Source organism: Colletotrichum graminicola, assembly GCF_000149035.1.
Source record: "Colletotrichum graminicola M1.001 genomic scaffold supercont1.85, whole genome shotgun sequence".
Taxonomy (NCBI): Eukaryota; Fungi; Ascomycota; class Sordariomycetes; order Glomerellales; family Glomerellaceae; genus Colletotrichum; species Colletotrichum graminicola.
In genome coordinates, this window is record NW_007361089.1 from 46,805 (window position 1) to 64,097 (window position 17,293).

The following is a 17,293-nucleotide window of genomic DNA, read 5'->3' on the forward strand; positions in this document are numbered from 1 at the left end:
ATCCACTCGAATGACAACCGAAGACTGTTGACAGGCAGGCTATTACACAGTACACTGTACTAAGGTCACCAAGGGGCCTCGGTGGATTGGTGGATTGTCTGAGGGTTCCTCTGAACCATTGCGTCCCCGCACCATAGGGTCCTTTATCGGCATGGAAATCGGAGGGTATTGGATAGCCTCGGTCTATATGTGCGGCGACTCGGCGGGACAGATGATAACCATGCCAGGCAGTGTATGTGTATGTGTGTGTGCGTGCGTGCGTGTTTCTGGCTGCCCACATAGCATGTTGTGTTATGTATCTGTAGAGGGTATTGATTAGGCACTTGTGCAACGCGTGATATGCTAGACAGAGACAGAGAATAGCTACTTCGTGTACGGTGTGGCATTCAGTTAGTTTATTCGCTGGAATCTCTTCTGGGGCGCGGTGCCCACCCCGAGGGTCTGGCGTGTCTCTGGCTCCCTGCTTGTCTCGCGTGCTAGTGTAGTGCTAGTTTTGTAGTATATGGATACCTGCTCGTCTGGTGGGTTCGTCATAGGAGTCGAGGTGTATTCGGGTCGCGGCAAAACGGTAAAATCCAGGGTCCAGGGCAAAGAGCATTCCATTCCGTCCCTTCCCCATCCCGGACAGATGGGCAGTTTGGAATTAAAGCTGGTGGTGTAGTGGTGTATGTAGAGAGTTGGGCCAAAAGTCTTGGGGCCATGGTTTTAACTCGGGTAGTATGGAAGCTCTGGGGGCGCATGTCGTCGACCTAACGTATGCGTCCGTTCACGTAGTATTCTATACCCTACAGACGAGACGAGACGAGACGAGACGGGGATGCGGTGGGTAGTAGCGATGCGGAGATATTTGTATGCTAGGCGTAGTGTTTTATGGAAGTGTCGAAGCTCGCTTCTTTGTGAGCCGTCAGGAGGGGAGTTTCGGTCGTGAGTGTCGGACGAGTTTGCGTCTCGCCACCTGCCGGATGCAAAATGTCCGTTGTACGCATTGTGGTGGAAGATCGAGACGTCGAGGGTGAGAGAGCGGTGGATACCTGATTCGACGTTTACATACAAAATGTACAATGTACTACTACTCAAGGTAGGTAAGAGGTTTAGAGGTATGTAAGCCACCACCTCCTTCGTACATACCGTAGTAGGCACGTTTTACACCATAATTCCACTCCAGATCAGAGGGGAGTGCATGTTGTGCTGGAGTACCGAGGTAGTTCGTGGACAGAGACTGTTCAGCCAGGAGCAGTCACAACGGCGAACGGCGGCAGCGCAGCTAGCCTGATGACGGTATATACAGGTAGGTAGGATGAGGGCGGTACGTACCTGCCGTAGCCGCCTTGTACGCCACACCGTATAGTTTGCTTGACGAGGACAGTATGAGGTCATTGTTTCCTACACGGATCTGATGTGGGCCCGCGCCCAGCTGCCTACTCTAGGATGAGGGTTGGCCACGCCAGGGACCGACGAATGGCAGGACCAAACGGGAGTAAAAGGAAAGGGCCTGATCCACGAGGCGGAAACTACTTTTCTTTTCCCAGCGTGACGGTGGAGCCAAGAACTGTAACCTCGACTATTTCACCCTTTGACGACGACTAGCGCCCGACCAGGACCGGGGCTCCAAGGCAATGTGTCTCTCATTTTCCTCGAATTGTGACCTTCTCCAACCAAGGTAGCAGGCATCCAGCCCGTCGCGAGTTCCACCTTGGCCTCCGTCGCAATCACATTCGCATTCTTCTCCGTCCCGAAAACCCAAAACCGCCCGCGTTGTGGCTCACACGGTCGCTTCCCGCGCGCCGCCCCACGGTCGCCGCACCCGCCTATTCCCTTCCTTTCGTACCGCGGGCAAGAGTGGTTTGGATTTCGGAATCCGGATATAGACTAAAAAGCAAGAGAAGTTCAGCTGACACAGATGCAGTAGGCTCGAAGCTAGCAAGCAAACAAGCAAGCAAGCAAGCAAGCAAGCAAGCAAGCAAGGCAACTACATGAATCAATCAAATTCTGTTGTCTGCCTGTGTGGAAATCCAGAACGCACATTACATTTAGCAACCCCGGTCCTGCCTCCCCACACGGCCGGAAGCAGACAACTCTCTGGCCAAGAAGAATAATATTAGCACATAATCAGCATCCTTCGTATCTTGCAGGAGCAGAGTTGCAGAATTGGACCCCAATAAGCGCGAGCAGTGCAATGCTCCAGAGCGAAGCTCCCGCTATGCAGCTTTCTCTCCATCGACTCCTTTTTTATTTTAATCTTTTTTAAACAAGGTTCTATTGCATCGACCCTGATCCATTCGCACATTGCTACGCGCAAGTACGAATACCACTACCCTTCATCATCTTGTCTCGTGCCCCCCTCCTTGGATCCCGGCCTCCAGTGACCGTCATTTGTGTCTTGTGGCCTGCATCCAAGGTCCTCCCCTCTCTTCTTCTTCTTCTTCTTCTTCCTTTTATTCATTTTAATAAAAAAATCACACCTTCCCCATTCTCGCTTTTGTTCCTTTCATCTTGCATGGGGTCAAATCTCAGGTCATGATCTGAGGTGCATACTCTTTTGGGAATAAGTAAGCAGGGGGGGGGATCCCGCCAGCCACCTCACCTCACCTCTCCATCAACGACTGGGACTGTACTGGCAGCGGCAGCGGCAGCGACGGCGCCAACAACTCGCGCGCGAACGGCGGGCAACACACCAATATACCTAGGAACAATTTACCCACCGTGCGGCGCCCCAATCATAGTGGAGCGTTCTTCGCTTTTCGCAGCTACTTGCAACAGCACCGCGCTGCGCTCACCACCACCACCACCACTACCACCATCACCATCACCATCACCACCTTTGCACGTCAACTTCCAAGTAATTACTGCACCGCAGAGGTACATTGCATATACTATCACCGCTCAACGACCGGCAGCACCTCATTCTCATCCTCTCCCTCCTCCTCCCACATCACCACCAAAGCGGGGCAAGCAACCAAGCATATCCAATTAACCCCGTCCCCTGTTGGGTCCCTCCCCTCCAAGTCACCACACCCCCCCTCATACTGGCCTACTCCCCACCCCTCCCTGTCCGTCCGCGTCTCCATACCCCCTCGTCGACCGGGTCCAGTCCGTACGCAGTTCGAACCAATCCAATTCAGTCAGCAGTAGTGAGCGGCGACCGAAAATCAGAACCAGCACACAAGCACACAAGCACCAGCCAGACCTTGTTGCTCCACGCACGTCGGGCTTGTCATCCATCCATCCATCTGGTGCCCTGCGTCGCTTTTCGGTTTCTCAGATCTCGTCCTCTTAACAACCTCCGATTCTGCAAAACCTCACTCCTCAGCCCAATTGAGCTGCCGACCTCTTTTTTTCGCGACAGCCCCTTCCCTCGACCCTATCGAATCTTACCTACCGATCCGGGCATATTTGACGATTCGATAATTTTCGCTGCCTCTGCTGTCTTAGATTCACCACTGCCACTGCCCATCTTAGCTTCCATTCCCCCAGCCGACCGCAACCGGATACGGCCACATTGCTGCGAAAGCTGCGGTGGAGATTGGCTCCTTGTCGCCTCCTGCTTCTTTCGATCTAGAATCCTTAGACCCATTTGGACTTCCACAAATCATTCTGCAGCAACCTGCCGACCAACAAGCACTCTTGCCGAGCGATTCCGTTGACTTGTCGTGCAACTAACTCGGAAGGCACACTCTTGGTGCCTAGCTGTGTCGTCGACAACTGCATACCTTCAAAGACTTCGCCTACGTTGCTGGACTGATCTGAGGCTCGCGGATCCTCCCCCGAGCCCGATTCTTCATCCCGGCGCTCATCATGCCCGAACCCGACACCGTCGCCGCCCAGGGCGGCGGCAGCAATTCCAGCGATTTTGTAAGCCCAACGCATGCTCGCTCCGTGAACGCAGGGCGTTGGTGACGTCGTCTTTGCTAACTGTCCGCGCGCAGGTCCGCAAACTATACAAGTTCGAAGACCCTCTCGATGCATGCCCAAAGTGGCCTGTGGCTAATGCTTTTGTGACAGGATGCTGGAAGACCGTGCCTATGCGAATATTGTGAGATGGGGAAATGAGGGTGACACCTTCGTCATTTTGGAGGTGCGTCGCAGCTACAATTTTGCGCTCAAAAGATGTGACCAGACACTGATCCGCTCGCAGACGGATAAATTCACCAACGATATTCTCCCGAAACACTTCAAGCACAGCAATTTCTCAAGTTTCGTTCGGCAGCTGAACAAATACGATTTCCACAAGCTGCGACGTAATGATGAGAACAACGAGTCGCCATACGGCAAGCAGGTAGGAACATGGTTGCTGCTAGCCAACGCCGCGAGCTGACAATGATATGCAGGCCTGGGAGTTCAAGCACTCGGCCTTCCGTGCTGATAGAAAGGACAACTTGGACAACATCAGGCGAAAGGCTCCCGCACAGAGGAAGTCGCAACAGACAGAAGATCAATTCACCACTAACCAGTCGATCAACCTACTCCAAGAGACCCTCTTTGCGCAACAGCAGCAGGTGCAGGCGCTGCAAGAGCAAGTAGCCGAGATGTCGCGAACAAACAAGACGCTTGTCCACGAGGTCCACACAATGCACAAGATAATCGACGCCCAGCGACAGTCACAACACGAGTTGCTCAACTACATGTCGCACGCCGAGGACAGGATGAGAGGGCCCAGGTACCATGGCCAGAACCCGCAGATGAACGGAGGTGCTATCGACGATCAAGCCCCCGAGCTTCGACGGGCTAGGGAGCTCCTCTCCAGCGTAACGACGAACAGCATGGTGGACCGAGAGCTCGAGAGACTGAACGGCATGTATGCGCAAAGCTCGCCGCCAGATTCCGCCTCTTCCCTCATGTTCCAGCCCGGAAACACTGGGATCCCACCCATGCTTGCTGAGCACATGAATATGCGTCACCTCGTCTATCCCGTGGGCGAAAATGTAGGCATCGACCCATTGTCCCAGGACCACTTCAACAATATCCCTTACACCTTGAACTCTTTGCCGATGAACGACTTCCAGGCCCAGCCCGTCGTCAAACCGGAACCCGGGCCTGCCACGCCGGCCTCTGCGGCTGCAGCTGTGGCTACCGCGGCCGCGGCCGCGGCCGTGCCGCAACGGCAGCCTTCGAATGATAAGGGTCTTTGGGGTTCGAAGAAGCCGAGGGTGTATCTGGTCGAGGACGACAGGACGTGCTCTAGGATCGGTTCCAAGTTCCTGACACAAATGGAGTGCATCGTAGAACTAGCTGTAAGTCGCCTTTGTCCCAATACCGGCAGGTTGTGATGGGAGGTAATATCCAATCGGAGCAACTAGCTAATCGGCTCGTATAGGAAAACGGCATCGACGCCGTCAATAGGTGTAAAGAAGTACCGTCAGGACACTTTGACCTGATTTTCATGGATATTGTCATGCCGCAAATGGACGGTGTGTCTGCGACGCAGTTGATCCGCGAGGTCCACCCCGATGTTCCTGTTGTCGCCATGACCTCAAACATTCGACCTGAAGACATTAGCCACTACTTTAACTGGAGTGAGTTTTTTTTTTTTCTTCCCCCCCCCCCCCCCTCTCCCCCCCCTTCCTCCTTGCGCCATCCCCTCTGTTCCTCCCCCCGACAGTCGTTGACGAAGAATACTTGACAGGCCTTAACGATGTGTTGGCGAAGCCGTTCACCAAGGATGGTATGCTGCGCATTCTCCGAAAGCATGTCCCTCACCTCCTGAAGAATGCACCACCGGATGAGCTCGCCGTCGGCCACGGAGCGGCACAGCTTCATTCCAACAACACAATGAGCGTGCCACCGATGAATCCCCAGGTCAAGTTTGACTCGACGCCAGGCCAATCCCCTGCGACAACGGCCTCCTGGCATTCACCCGGACAAATACACCAACCGTCCCCCAATGTTACCAATATCGAGACGGGATATCCCATGGCGAACACGGCCCAAATGGTCATTACGCCAACCTCAGCCCAACGACCAACGTTTCAGAACATGACGCCTGGGATGCAGCAGATGCGTGTGCCCGACCACCTCGTCGGCGATGACCGGCCAGAGAAGCGGCAGAGGTTGTACGGGCCCCAAAGTGGATACGCTTAAAACAAACCCTTCTGAACGATGGAGCCGTGGTATATATAGCATTGCTGGCTGCAGACAGGGTAATGAGTTGCGCCCAGATCGGCGCCTTGGTCGGCAGGCGTAGAATATGCGCATTATTGGCCTGCTGAGAGATTTTTACATTATTTTTACAATATCATTTTTCCGCGAAGTAGGAAACGACAAGTGGTCGACTTCGACATATGTCGAATGAAAAGGAGGGTTGTCGTCGACTTTTTCTTGGGTTTTGCTTGGCCACCAGCATGGGTTGGCCGATGGGAAGCGACTGACGATGTCCCGAGACAAGAGGACATGTCGCCCCACCGGTGCCGGCATGGATGACGACGGGAGAACATGGGCCCGAGATGGCTACTCGGCCTCGTTTTTGTTTGGATTTCGTGATCGGAGTTGATGGAGTCTTTTTGGTTCGCACCCATGAACCACGGAGGAAGGTATACGGTATGAGGCGAATTTGAAAAGGAGAAGTGCTGTCATCTACAAGAGACATGAGCTCGTCATGAATAAACATTACCACGGGGCGCACCTAGATCGGAGAGAAGAGCAGACAGGCATCGGTCAGTGGGAAAGTGAAGCTTTTGACAGTGACCAAAGTCGCTCGCGTTGCTGTCAACGCGGACCGCCCAGACCGGCCTGCAGCCAGCATAAGCACAGTACCTAGACTATACTACCTGCAGCAGCACACTGCCTGCGGTAAGTCCCTACAGCGTTTGTTTTGTACGTCCGAGAACCGACATGTTGGAATGGTCCAGGGTTCCTTGCAGCTGAGAGGGTACAGGACCCTTAATCCATGTGCCGGGAATGGGCGGGTTGCAGGAAACGCCGTGGGAAACGAAGGTCTGGGTTCGCAGAGTAATTACGGAGTAGACGACCGACCCTTTTTTCCTTCCGCCCCGCACGCACATGCGGTCGATGGCGGTCTAGACCCGGGGCACGATGGCGCCCCAGTGGTCTGATGCGCTGGGGCCCATGCAAGGCGGCCGCCCGAAAGGGTCTGGAACATCTCCCGACCATGAGGGTTCCGAACAGAAAAAAGTGTGGGTGGGTAGGTGGACTTTTTTCTGTCCGAAGAGAAGAGGATAGGGGAGGGGCTCGTTCCCCCTCTACACTTTCTCCGGGGTGGTTTTTTTCTTTTTTTTTTTTTTGAATTCCCTCTCCCCCCCCCCCCTTTCTCTTCAGATGAAAGGAAAGTTCCGGGATGTGACCCGGGGGAGGAAGGGGAACTTTGTAGGGCTGACGGAACTCCGACGAGTAACGGGGTGCAATAGGTGGATGCAACTATGCTCCGTCACGGGCGTGACTATGGAGTCCATTGGCACCGTAACGATGGCGGGGACGGACGCCGACGGACCAGGGAGGACGGACGTGAGGAGGCGCTGGGGATCGACGGCCTGGAGGAAGGAGGAAGAGAGAGGGATGGAGGTAGAAGCCCGCAGAGGAACAAGACGGATCGTGTGCGTGGCCGAAAGAGCAAATTGGAGGAGGAGGAGGAGAAGGATGAGAAAAGAAATAAAGAAAAGAGATGTCGCAATGGAGAACGGACACCGTCCGTCGGGGGGAGCTGCGAGAGTTTATGGTGCAAGTGAAAGCGGAACGTGGGAGACTGGAGGGGAGAAGTGAGGGAGGGAGCATACATGTAGCGGGTATCCATATTCTGGTAGTTTCGAGCGGCGGAAACCAACACGCAGACAAGCTGGCTGGTTTGCTTGCCTGCCTGCCTACCAGCTAGACTGTGACGGATCACGATGAAGGGACCAGACCGTTGTTGCCAATGCTTCTAGCCGCTGCTGCCGTCACCCGTGGACCGGGTCTGGCCCACGGCGGTCAGGCGAGACGACGTCAATGCAACGTGATGGACCGGACCAGGCCCGCCAAACGAGGCAACTGACTTAGGTAGTCAAAACTTGATCCCCCTCCCCCAAACAAACGACATGGAGGGGTTCTTTCTTACTTTGAGTTTGGGTAACAGGACGGGGGAGAGCTACTCATCGTCCCCGTGTGGAAGGGTCCAGGGGTGGGATACGACGTATAGGGGAGCTGTGGAGGGGAAAGGAGTAAAGAGGTACTGTAATAGGTACTTACAGGCAGGTAGGTTCGGCGGAAGCGAACCCGACGACTCTGCAGCAGATCGTCCCGTGTAAAAGAAGCAGAAGGGGGGAACTTGCAAGGGTTGCATGGCGGGATGGGTTGATGGGTATGTGCTGTAGGTTTATGCGAGATGCGGTTAAGTGTGGGCAGGCCGAGGAAACGGTCCAATTTTTCATGTTTATTTTTAATTTATTTTTCTGGTGGGTGGGGAGGGGGGGGAACGGACGGGCGGGAAGGACACGCGATGCGACCCGGAGCAAACTGGAGCGAGCGAGTCGGTTTTGGCTTGTTCTGCTTGCCCTGTTAGAACAAGCTTGGCTGCATGGGAGGGATACCTGGAGATAAAGAGGGAGACAGCGGGTGAAAAAGAAAGTTCAATGGACCGGTCTAGATCTTGGGAGACGGACGGCTGTACATGGGTCTCCATGGCGTGCGGCAAACAAGTGCTACCGGCAGAAGGAAGGGTCCAGTATATGAAACCCAAGTGGCTGAACGACTGATGATGATTGCTACCTACCTAGGCAGGTAGGAAATGGTGCAGGTACATAACTAGTATGTAAGGAACCGTTGGTGACAGCGAAGGCGCGGGTGGTTGGTTATATGGTTTTAATATGGTTACATGGTCATACGGTATGGTCCGTCATATGGCAGAGGCGGGGTCTTCCTACGTCTTCCTCCTCCATCTCTCTCTCCCTCAACTCGCAACTAGGCCGACCTGAAAGAGGAAAGTTCCAGGGCTTCAGCCGCTGCATCACCCGGAATACCAGCTCTCTCCGTGCTTGACGTCTCTGAGGTGGGCGATCGGCGATCGGTCGAGTGTCTCGACGACCGTGGCTGGCTGGCTGGATAGGTTCGGGAGGGGAACTACATGTTTTTTCTTTTCTTTTTTCCTTTTCTTTTCGCCTTCAGCTTGCATTCCTTTGTTTCCGAAGCGCTCGTCGCCGTCCCTCTGGACCTTGTCGACTCCCACCCGTATGGCGGTTTGTTAACCACCCGAACACGGGAGACGGGACCATGGGATTGGTGACATTGCTGGGCCTTGGCCGCCATGGCCGCGAAACACACCTTACAGAGGCGCCTCTTGTGTTTCTTTTCTGTCGCTTTTTAGCCTCTTCCGAACATTGCTTTCGCAAGCCACGTGTCGACGAGGCTTCGGAAAACTCAGACCATGAACGGTGCGGTTAGGAAGGGGCGAAAGACGCAGACTAGCAAGCAACCGCGTGGCAAATGGGAATACTTGTAGTCAGTTAGGTTCGAATCCTATCGGCGTCACATTTTGGGGTTGTTGGCACAACTGTTTCTTTGCAACAGGGAACAGAATCTGAATGTCCTCGGATTGCCGACCACAGCACGCGGGTCCCAAAAATATACCGCCGGCTTGTCAGAGGCGCCTTACCCAAGCTTGCAGTGTTGGTCGGCGGTGATGTTATTTCGGAACCCGCGTGTCTGGGTAGGCTCAACAGACGAGCCCGCCCGGTGATGTGATCTGGTTCGGTTAATCTCGTCCCGTAGGGGGGTCTGAGCCGGATCCCACGCTGGCGTGGTTCGGCTGGCATGATCGGTGTGGGTGACAGACTCTGAGACGAGACATGAGAGGTGCCAGTGTGAGGCGAGAGTGATGTGAAATGTCACCGCCGAGAGCTAGACCCTCCGCTCCTCGACGGGGGAGGGGCTAGAGCTCACTGTGGATCTGTCATCGCTCGGGCGGACACGTCGTGTAACGGTCCATCGCAGGTCAGGCTCGCTGCAGCATCTCGTTGCATATTTAGCTCCCCCTTCCATCCAGCTGTCATGTCTTGTTTTTTTGTTTTTTTTTTCATCGTAGTATCTGATGGCACCGCCCCCCTCATCCATGTCCCACCGGCGAGAGGGGCTGACCTTGTTCGCCCCCGTAATAATAGGTTCAACCGCAGCTCACTTGTCGCATGTCAACTGCGCCGCTTGGACGCCTGCATCGGTCCCCATCCCAGACGCTCCAGGCGGCTTCGTGATTCTCGAGAAATAACCCGCCCTGGCGGGCCGTGGCTTCGTGGAAGCTTGGCGATGGGGGGCCAGCCGCCGTTTACTCGCCCAGGGAGAAAGCCATGGCGTGCCGTGCTCTTATCTCTGGCATTTTTTTTTAATCTTCTTCTTCTCCTACTGATTCAGTGGCTGGACGGGGCGGCGCCTCGAAAACGCCTCGCGGGTTCGGCGGTGTTGGGGGTGGTGTTGGGGGGGAGGATATCGGACCCGTCGGCATCGAATTCTTTGCCGTCAATACTTTTTGCATTCGGTCTGTAACCCCTCCCTTTACGGACCGTCTTCCAGAACATGAGGCTTTCTGAGCCCTTGGCAATCCCACCCCTCCCAGTGGTCTGATGGTGGAACCCTGCGGGCTGGGTCACGATGATAGGGAGGACGGTGGAGGCACGCGGGATCATGCAAGAGTCGTGGTTTATGGCTCCGATCTCGTACGGTCGGCCAATGAGATGCGCTCTCCTTCGTTGACTGAGGGCTCCTCGGGCTGTGATACGGCGACGCGGGACGATTCGGTTTTCCTCCTTTTTTTTGTTTCTTGCTTTTTATAGCAAGCGCTGGAGAGAGTGTGAGTCAATGGCTAGGCGGTTTTCGGGCGTTTCTACCAGGACGATTTGCTCTGGTGTGTTGGCTACCTGCGTGTGATCCGGTGTGTATCGGACCGCCTTTTGCGGGCGAGACATGGTGACTTGACATTATATTAAATGCCAACCAGCCTGGAGCTTTGACTTTTCACATTGGCCAATGTTTTTCTACCAACGATTTCATCAAACACGTTCTTCGACTTCCGCTTAGTTAAGTGACGAGATGTGTACGAGTCGTATCAAGTTACTCTAGGTGACGTATGTATACTGGAATATATACATATATACGTGGTAATGTTCATGTCTAATAACCCCTGGTCCCCCGGTCAGCGACATTTGTGCTGCTAAATGACAACGAGTGACGAAGCTCGCCGCATCCATCTTTACTCACATACTAGGTTCCAAGCGCCACCTTAGTATTGGCCTTGGCTCGACCAGTGTCGATTTCTTTCCGCTGACCGATACCAAATATTCGTGGGAAAACCTCGTGCGAGCGAAAGCTGGCGAAGTTCCACGCGGGGCCTGCGGTAAGGATGGCGTGGACCTTGATAATCGACCTGTAACCGCCCCCTTCTTCTCTTCTTCGCGCCTTACCAAGAGCCTCTACACAAAGGATGAAGGTGTAGTGCCGGAGCTGACCACAGTGCTGATGATGCCATGGTAGTTCACCAGCAGATCTCTGTCTGCGTGGAGGTCCTGCTGCACCCAGATAGATTGGACGAGGTTCCTCAGACCTTTCAGGCTTCTCGTGCGTGCGCTTCTCTCCGTCCTGTCAATCAGACCGATGACGGCCGCGCGTCGCTCGTCCGTGCGCGCCTCGCAGGCGAGAATGAACATGGGAAAGAAGTGCCTGCAGGAGTAAAAGGTGGTGATCCGGACGAACTGCGCGTCGATCATAGAGTCCAGGTCGGCGGACTGTTCCCATCGGTTCTGCGAAGCCCGCGCGAGGTAGACCCGCGTGGCGATCCGCCATATTTCTGCGCCGTATACGATGTCGGCGTCCTCCTCGGCCCCGTAGTGCAGGTGGAGGCTCTCGGCTCTCCTCTCGAGCGCTCTGAGGTTGGCGTGGTAGTCCGCGTCGCGGCCCTTCGGGTCCCACGGGTCTAGTAGCCTTTCGCAGACTTCAGATAGCAGGTTCAGGACTGCGTGCGTGACATTAGGGGCCGGCATTTCCTGCGAGACCATGTCAGTAGACGCGGCGAGACTGCCTGCGAGGGATTGCCAGCGAGCTTTACTATTCTGTACGTCTGCAAGGACGGAGGCCGAAACTCTTGTCCGGGGCTGCAAGGCTGCGCGGCTGCCGCCCCAGGAGGCAATGGCCTGTGACGCCAGTGATGTATCGGGAAATGGGAAAGCGTGTTATGGAAGTGAACCCAGTCGAGAAGGTGGCGGACATCGCTTTGGTCGGAGTAGTCTTTGAGCCTGGCCGCCTGGGTGATTTTCATGGCCCCCCAGACGTACCAAAGCCACTCGCCCGAGCTTTCTGACGGTAGGAAGATCTACGTCGGAGAAGGTGTTTTGTTCTTGTAAGTACGAAAGACCACTTTTGTGTTTAATACGCGGTATTGACCGGAAACCCACCTCGAAAGCACCAAGGAGCATCAATGCTGCCGCATGCCGAGCAGCCTCGGCCGAGCTTAACGTCCCTCCTCTCGTAGAAGCCGACAGGAACCGAAGTGCTGGTATTTTGAGCTGTGCCGTCTGCTGGTGGAGCCCGTCACGGTGCAGCGAGAAGGCGAGCATCGCGGAGTGAAGCGCGAGGCGCGCGGCGGTATCGCGGGCCCGGGCCATGCGCATGAGTGTCTCTCGCATCTGAGAATTCGTCGCAGTGAATGTGGCCAACGAGAGGTAAGCGGTGCTTTGGACTAAGTACAGGTAGGTGTCTACCATGAGCCTCGTCTCACCCCGGATCATGCGGCAACCCTGCTGCAGACTTACAGTGCTGGATCAAATCTGCATGGCTTCTATCTGACGGAGGCTGCATCGACAAACTTGGACCGGGCTGGGCCGGCTGAAGAGGCTGTGTCGGCAACGGGGCATTGCGGTATAGCTCTACATCCTGCGAAGTTGTGTTGACGAAGAGGTCGAATCGGCGACTGGGGCACTTGACCGCCAGTGGAGATATCCCGGTGATCGCACGTTTCCTGTCATTGTTCTTGGGCCACGACAGTCGGACTTCATACCCTTGGCAATCCCGCTCAGCTCGGGCGCACTTTTGGCAGCTGGGGAAGCCCCCGTCACACCGAACTCTCCGGGCTGGAGGAAACGCGCGGTCAGGCAAGGTCCTTCTAGGCTCATGCCAGCGGCCAGAGTGTTCACTGACCTGTACACGTCCAGCAGGTCTTTCGCGGCCTCATCGTGCTCCTCGGTGGCATCGGGCGAGAATGTACGTAGTGGGGTTTTGACTGGCATGAGACGCCGAACGCGGGCGGAACCTCCGGCGTTATCAAAGCCCCGCGAAGGATCCAGGTCGCTTACATACATACACAGGATCTACAGAATAGGTGTAGCGCCGGGTCTCGTCTGTCCTAACTCCGACCCGGACATGTGGCCGGCGGAATCCCCATCAGTAGGCCCGCCAACAACCCGCCCTTCCCGTCATCCATCGGCCCCACCATGGGCAACTTTCTACGAGGCGTCGTAGGAGTCATTGTGCATATGATACTACATCCCGTTGGATGCTAGTCCCTATTTGGCAATAGTTTAACTCGTCCACCGCCCGTTTCTGATCAGACCCACCTGAAGCAACTTTTATCGAGCTCTGGTGCCTGTTTCCTCCTTCCAGATGCATCTATTCCATGATGCGGCTCGAAACAAGCAGTACCGCAGGAACCTTTTGGCTGGTTACCTCACCTCTGACTGGCACGGATTGAGTGGCGGATTCGTAATGGGTTGGAAATCAGGTAGCAGGTCTATGCATGTTCTTGAATGGCGGCAGGACTCAGTAGCTGTGACTTGTCCGTCTATATAAAGGAGCGGCTCGGTGTTCGAATGAATGAGACTGAAATTCACGACACAGCTCCCATCTCAGCAACATCTCTGTACTTATTCCCTCTCCTCTTGGTAAAACACTACAAACACTTTTGTTCTTCTTGCACAAAGGCTCCCAAAGTGCTTCGACATGGCTACCTATCTAGTCACCCAGGCAACCGGCCAGCAAGGCCTGGCGACCATCGCGCATCTACTCGCAGCCGGAGCCAAAGTCCATGCAGTGGTGCGCGACCCCGGGAAAGTACCTCCGGCCCTGAAGAGACAGGGCGTCACAATCTTCAAAGGCGAAAGCTCAAACCTCGACGAGATCTACCAGGCGGCGCAAGGATGCAAAGCCGCCTACCTCAACACGTTTCCCTGGCAAGGGCTCGAAACCCGGCAGGCCAAGACAATCGTCGAGGCCTGCGAGAAAGCGGGCGTCGAGGGCATCGTTGGCTGCACCGCCGTCGCCGTGGGCGACAGAGCCCTATGGGACGACGCCGCGACCGAGGAGGTCGGCCTGCGCCCGTACTTCCTGTCCAAGTCCGAGGTCGAGGACGTCATCCGCAGCGGCAAGTTCAAGGCCTACACCATCCTCCGGCCGGCGGTCCTCCAAACCGACTTCACGCTGCCCACGGTCTTCGGCAACTTCCCCGGCCTCCCGAGCGGGGAGCTGGGCCACGCATGCAACGACGGCGTCCGGGTGCCTTACACGGACACGGAGGACGTCGGGAGGTACGCCGCGGCGGCCCTGCAGGACCCCGGCAGGTTCGGCGGCCAGGAGATCGACCTGCCAAACGCATACCTCACCATGGAAGAGGTGCGCGACGTGCTTGTCAGGGTCAGCGGCAGGGAGGTCCTCGTGAGACAGCTGACCCCCGCCGAAGTGGAGGTGACGAAGCAGGCCGCGCCCGGCATGCTGTTCCAGATCTGGGCCAACGGGAAGGACTTCACCGCTCTTATGGACGCGGCCGAGGAGACCCAGGTAAAATTCGGTATACCGTTTACTTCGCTTGAAGCCGGGCTGCAGAGGGACAAGGCGCGCCTCTTGGAGTGCCTTCCGGCTTGATCGGTCACCTTTATCATATGCCTGCTTCGGCGGTAAACCCTGTATGATGATCTATCCTCAGTGAACAAGCAACAGTTACATGCTCAATAGGATACAATACATGCTCAAGAGTGCATTGCTTCTGTGGCTGTCTCCCCACCATGACGAATAATTCTGAGCGGAAAAGACATCAAACAAAGTGACATTAACACGGCATGTTTGCGTGATGCACACCAGAGGAAACAATAGGGTTTTCATGCGGCTATCATGTGAGTGAAACGGCTTGTGAATTGCCATGTCCGAGAACAGCCATACAGGAAAATAAGGCATTGCACATGTCGTAGAACGCTGTGGTTCGATGAGCCTGAGATCATCATAGTTTGGTGTACCGGGCTTTGTAATTCTGATTGCGCACAAGTAGATTCACAGGGACGTACTGACATTTACCGTAGCATCTAATGCTACTGAATCCTATAAACTGTCCTGAATTCAAAAAACCTGTCTGTGGACTCTTTCTTTCCTAGACAATATCACATGCATATCTTATGGAACTGGCTGTAAAGAGGATACGTGTGTCAAATTCCAAAAACAGCATGCGAGCTCCACATGTACCTTTTGGGACTCTATGGAGGCAAAAGTATCCATGTTCTCGGCGAATATTTCGGCTACGACACCGTTGTGGTGGTGGTGGTTTCATCGACTTTGGTCCTGGCACTCGCAAGCGTTTACCACACGAACTCCGCAATGGTATCTAAACTCAACGAATATGGAACACTTCACCTTTGACACCCTGCTTCTCGCCGCCCGGGTGTGTCTCCATTTGTGCCTTGATCAACTCTCCGTACATGATGCCTTCGACATAACACTCCCCAATCAGAATGTAACTGTCCTGCATTGGCCGCAACACAGAGGGCACGTCTCCTCCCGAGAGCACAACGATGACGTCCCCCTTGCGCACTGTATCAGTCTCTAACCAAGGGGTCTGGTCTGTGTGTGGGAGCGCGAATGTGTCCGAAGTCGCGTATCCAAGATGAACCGACGTTGACACTCCAACTCAGGGTAAGCTCGTGGTATGCCTTGGATCCTGCATCAGTCGAGTTTCGCGTTATGTTGACGGTCTGGTTTGACAGAAGGCTGAGGTTCATTTCTTCAAATACCAGATATCTGGAAGCTTCTTCGTAGAGATCCTCGACTGGCTTGTCATAGTCGACCACGATCTTCTCGTTGACACTGGAATTGGCCAGACCCATGTCACCATATATCTTGTCTCTAGGGTTAGTCGCCAGAGATTATTCGCTCATGAAGATCAAAGCAGAAAGGCGAAGGCCATTCTTAGATATGTTAGGAGTTTCGAACAGCTGCCGTAGCAGAACAAGCCTATCGAGCGTACGGAAGTTGAGCAGGTGGTGTAGATTCTTCCAGGCGGGAAGCGTCAGTGTACTGTGTTGTTTGAGGGCTTGGTTGAGGGATTTCGTGATGCCCCAGCAGAGCTTAAGGTGTGTCAAGAGTGCGATGCTTCCCGCAAACGAACATGGGGTCTTGTCGGGGCAGTGCGAGTTCTTGGATGATCCATGTGCGGCAAAACAAGGGTAGGTTGACAAACTCGACGAAAGCCTGTTCGGTTTCGTCCGGGGAAGCTTGCAGAAGCTCTTCGGCAACCTGTGAGATGCCCTCCGGCTCGATTGCGATGTTGTGCTCAAAGACCCTCTGGATTGAGTTGAAAATGCGAGTGAGCCCCGGCGTCGACTCGCCAAGCCAAACGAAAAGCTCAGTGGCTCCTTTGTAAATGTCTCTCATGAGTGGGACCTGGGTGTTCTTCTCCTGGTTCGAGTTCTGATTGATGCAAATCGCATCGATCCAGGTCGTTAGCGGAGAATCTTCTCGGCGAAGGTTCACAAGACAGCTGTGGAGGTGGCGGGAAATGAGAAGTGGCGTGTCGCCGACCCTGACCTGCTGTAGATCATCTTGAGACCCCCAGCAGTAGGATAGAATGGTGTAGTGAGGGTTATCATTGAGCGAAATTCGTGATAGATCGAGTTTCAAAGCGTCGTCGTTAGTCCCGGGTCCGAGGCTGAGCACGCGGATTCCCCGTCTGGCAGGCTCAAGAACTAGTATCTCGTACAGGTCTGCCTGAGAGGTCATGAAGATGACAATCGGAAAATGCTGTTCTTGAGGGTTATGAAACAGTAACGGGTTTTCTGGCTGTGTTTGACACTGATAGAATTCAAAGGAGGAGTTGGCTTGGATGCCAGCCTAATTTCATGCATGTCAGACAACCCAATGAAGAGGGGAAATGCGGTTCAATCAGCAGTCAGACCCCGTCGTCATGCTCAAACCACTTTAGGTACTTTAGGTAGCTGGATGTCCACGATCCCTACGCCTAAGCTTGCCGCAGTATCATTGTATCCCGTTGAGTGCCAAGTGACCTCACATGACCCAAAAATGGGTCTATGTACATAATTACTGACAGCTATTGGACAGTCAGCCTGGATTG

At 54.7% G+C, this 17,293-nt stretch overlaps 6 protein-coding genes across 6 annotated transcripts; 2 read left to right on the plus strand and 4 right to left on the minus strand.

Moving 5' to 3' along the window:
- Nucleotides 1-3,795: 3,795 nt before the first annotated feature.
- Nucleotides 3,796-6,078, plus strand: GLRG_11373 (HSF-type DNA-binding protein; the record flags this gene model as incomplete). The annotated part of the gene is made up of 7 exons (XM_008102057.1): nt 3,796-3,852; nt 3,927-3,943; nt 4,003-4,075; nt 4,136-4,276; nt 4,329-5,231; nt 5,315-5,513; nt 5,624-6,078. The coding sequence occupies 7 exons, from the start codon at nt 3,796-3,798 to the stop codon at nt 6,076-6,078; spliced, it is 1,845 nt and encodes a 614-aa protein (XP_008100248.1).
- Nucleotides 6,079-10,325: 4,247 nt separating this feature from the next.
- GLRG_11374 (uncharacterized protein) lies at nt 10,326-10,601 on the minus strand (the record flags this gene model as incomplete). Its single annotated transcript, XM_008102058.1, has 1 exon — nt 10,326-10,601. One exon carries the CDS (start codon nt 10,599-10,601, stop codon nt 10,326-10,328), a length of 276 nt encoding a protein of 91 aa, XP_008100249.1.
- A 783-nt stretch (nt 10,602-11,384) lies between these two features.
- GLRG_11375 (uncharacterized protein) lies at nt 11,385-13,193 on the minus strand (the record flags this gene model as incomplete). The annotated part of the gene is made up of 5 exons (XM_008102059.1): nt 11,385-11,954; nt 12,017-12,280; nt 12,363-12,646; nt 12,720-12,965; nt 13,025-13,193. 5 exons carry the CDS (start codon nt 13,191-13,193, stop codon nt 11,385-11,387), a joined length of 1,533 nt encoding a protein of 510 aa, XP_008100250.1.
- A 709-nt stretch (nt 13,194-13,902) lies between these two features.
- On the plus strand, nt 13,903-14,820 carry GLRG_11376 (NmrA-like family protein; the record flags this gene model as incomplete). The annotated part of the gene is made up of 1 exon (XM_008102060.1): nt 13,903-14,820. The coding sequence occupies one exon, from the start codon at nt 13,903-13,905 to the stop codon at nt 14,818-14,820; it is 918 nt and encodes a 305-aa protein (XP_008100251.1).
- Nucleotides 14,821-15,556: 736 nt separating this feature from the next.
- On the minus strand, nt 15,557-16,049 carry GLRG_11377 (uncharacterized protein; the record flags this gene model as incomplete). Its single annotated transcript, XM_008102061.1, has 2 exons — nt 15,557-15,756; nt 15,836-16,049. The coding sequence occupies 2 exons, from the start codon at nt 16,047-16,049 to the stop codon at nt 15,557-15,559; spliced, it is 414 nt and encodes a 137-aa protein (XP_008100252.1).
- A 241-nt stretch (nt 16,050-16,290) lies between these two features.
- On the minus strand, nt 16,291-16,941 carry GLRG_11378 (heterokaryon incompatibility protein; the record flags this gene model as incomplete). The annotated part of the gene is made up of 1 exon (XM_008102062.1): nt 16,291-16,941. One exon carries the CDS (start codon nt 16,939-16,941, stop codon nt 16,291-16,293), a length of 651 nt encoding a protein of 216 aa, XP_008100253.1.
- Nucleotides 16,942-17,293: the final 352 nt, after the last annotated feature.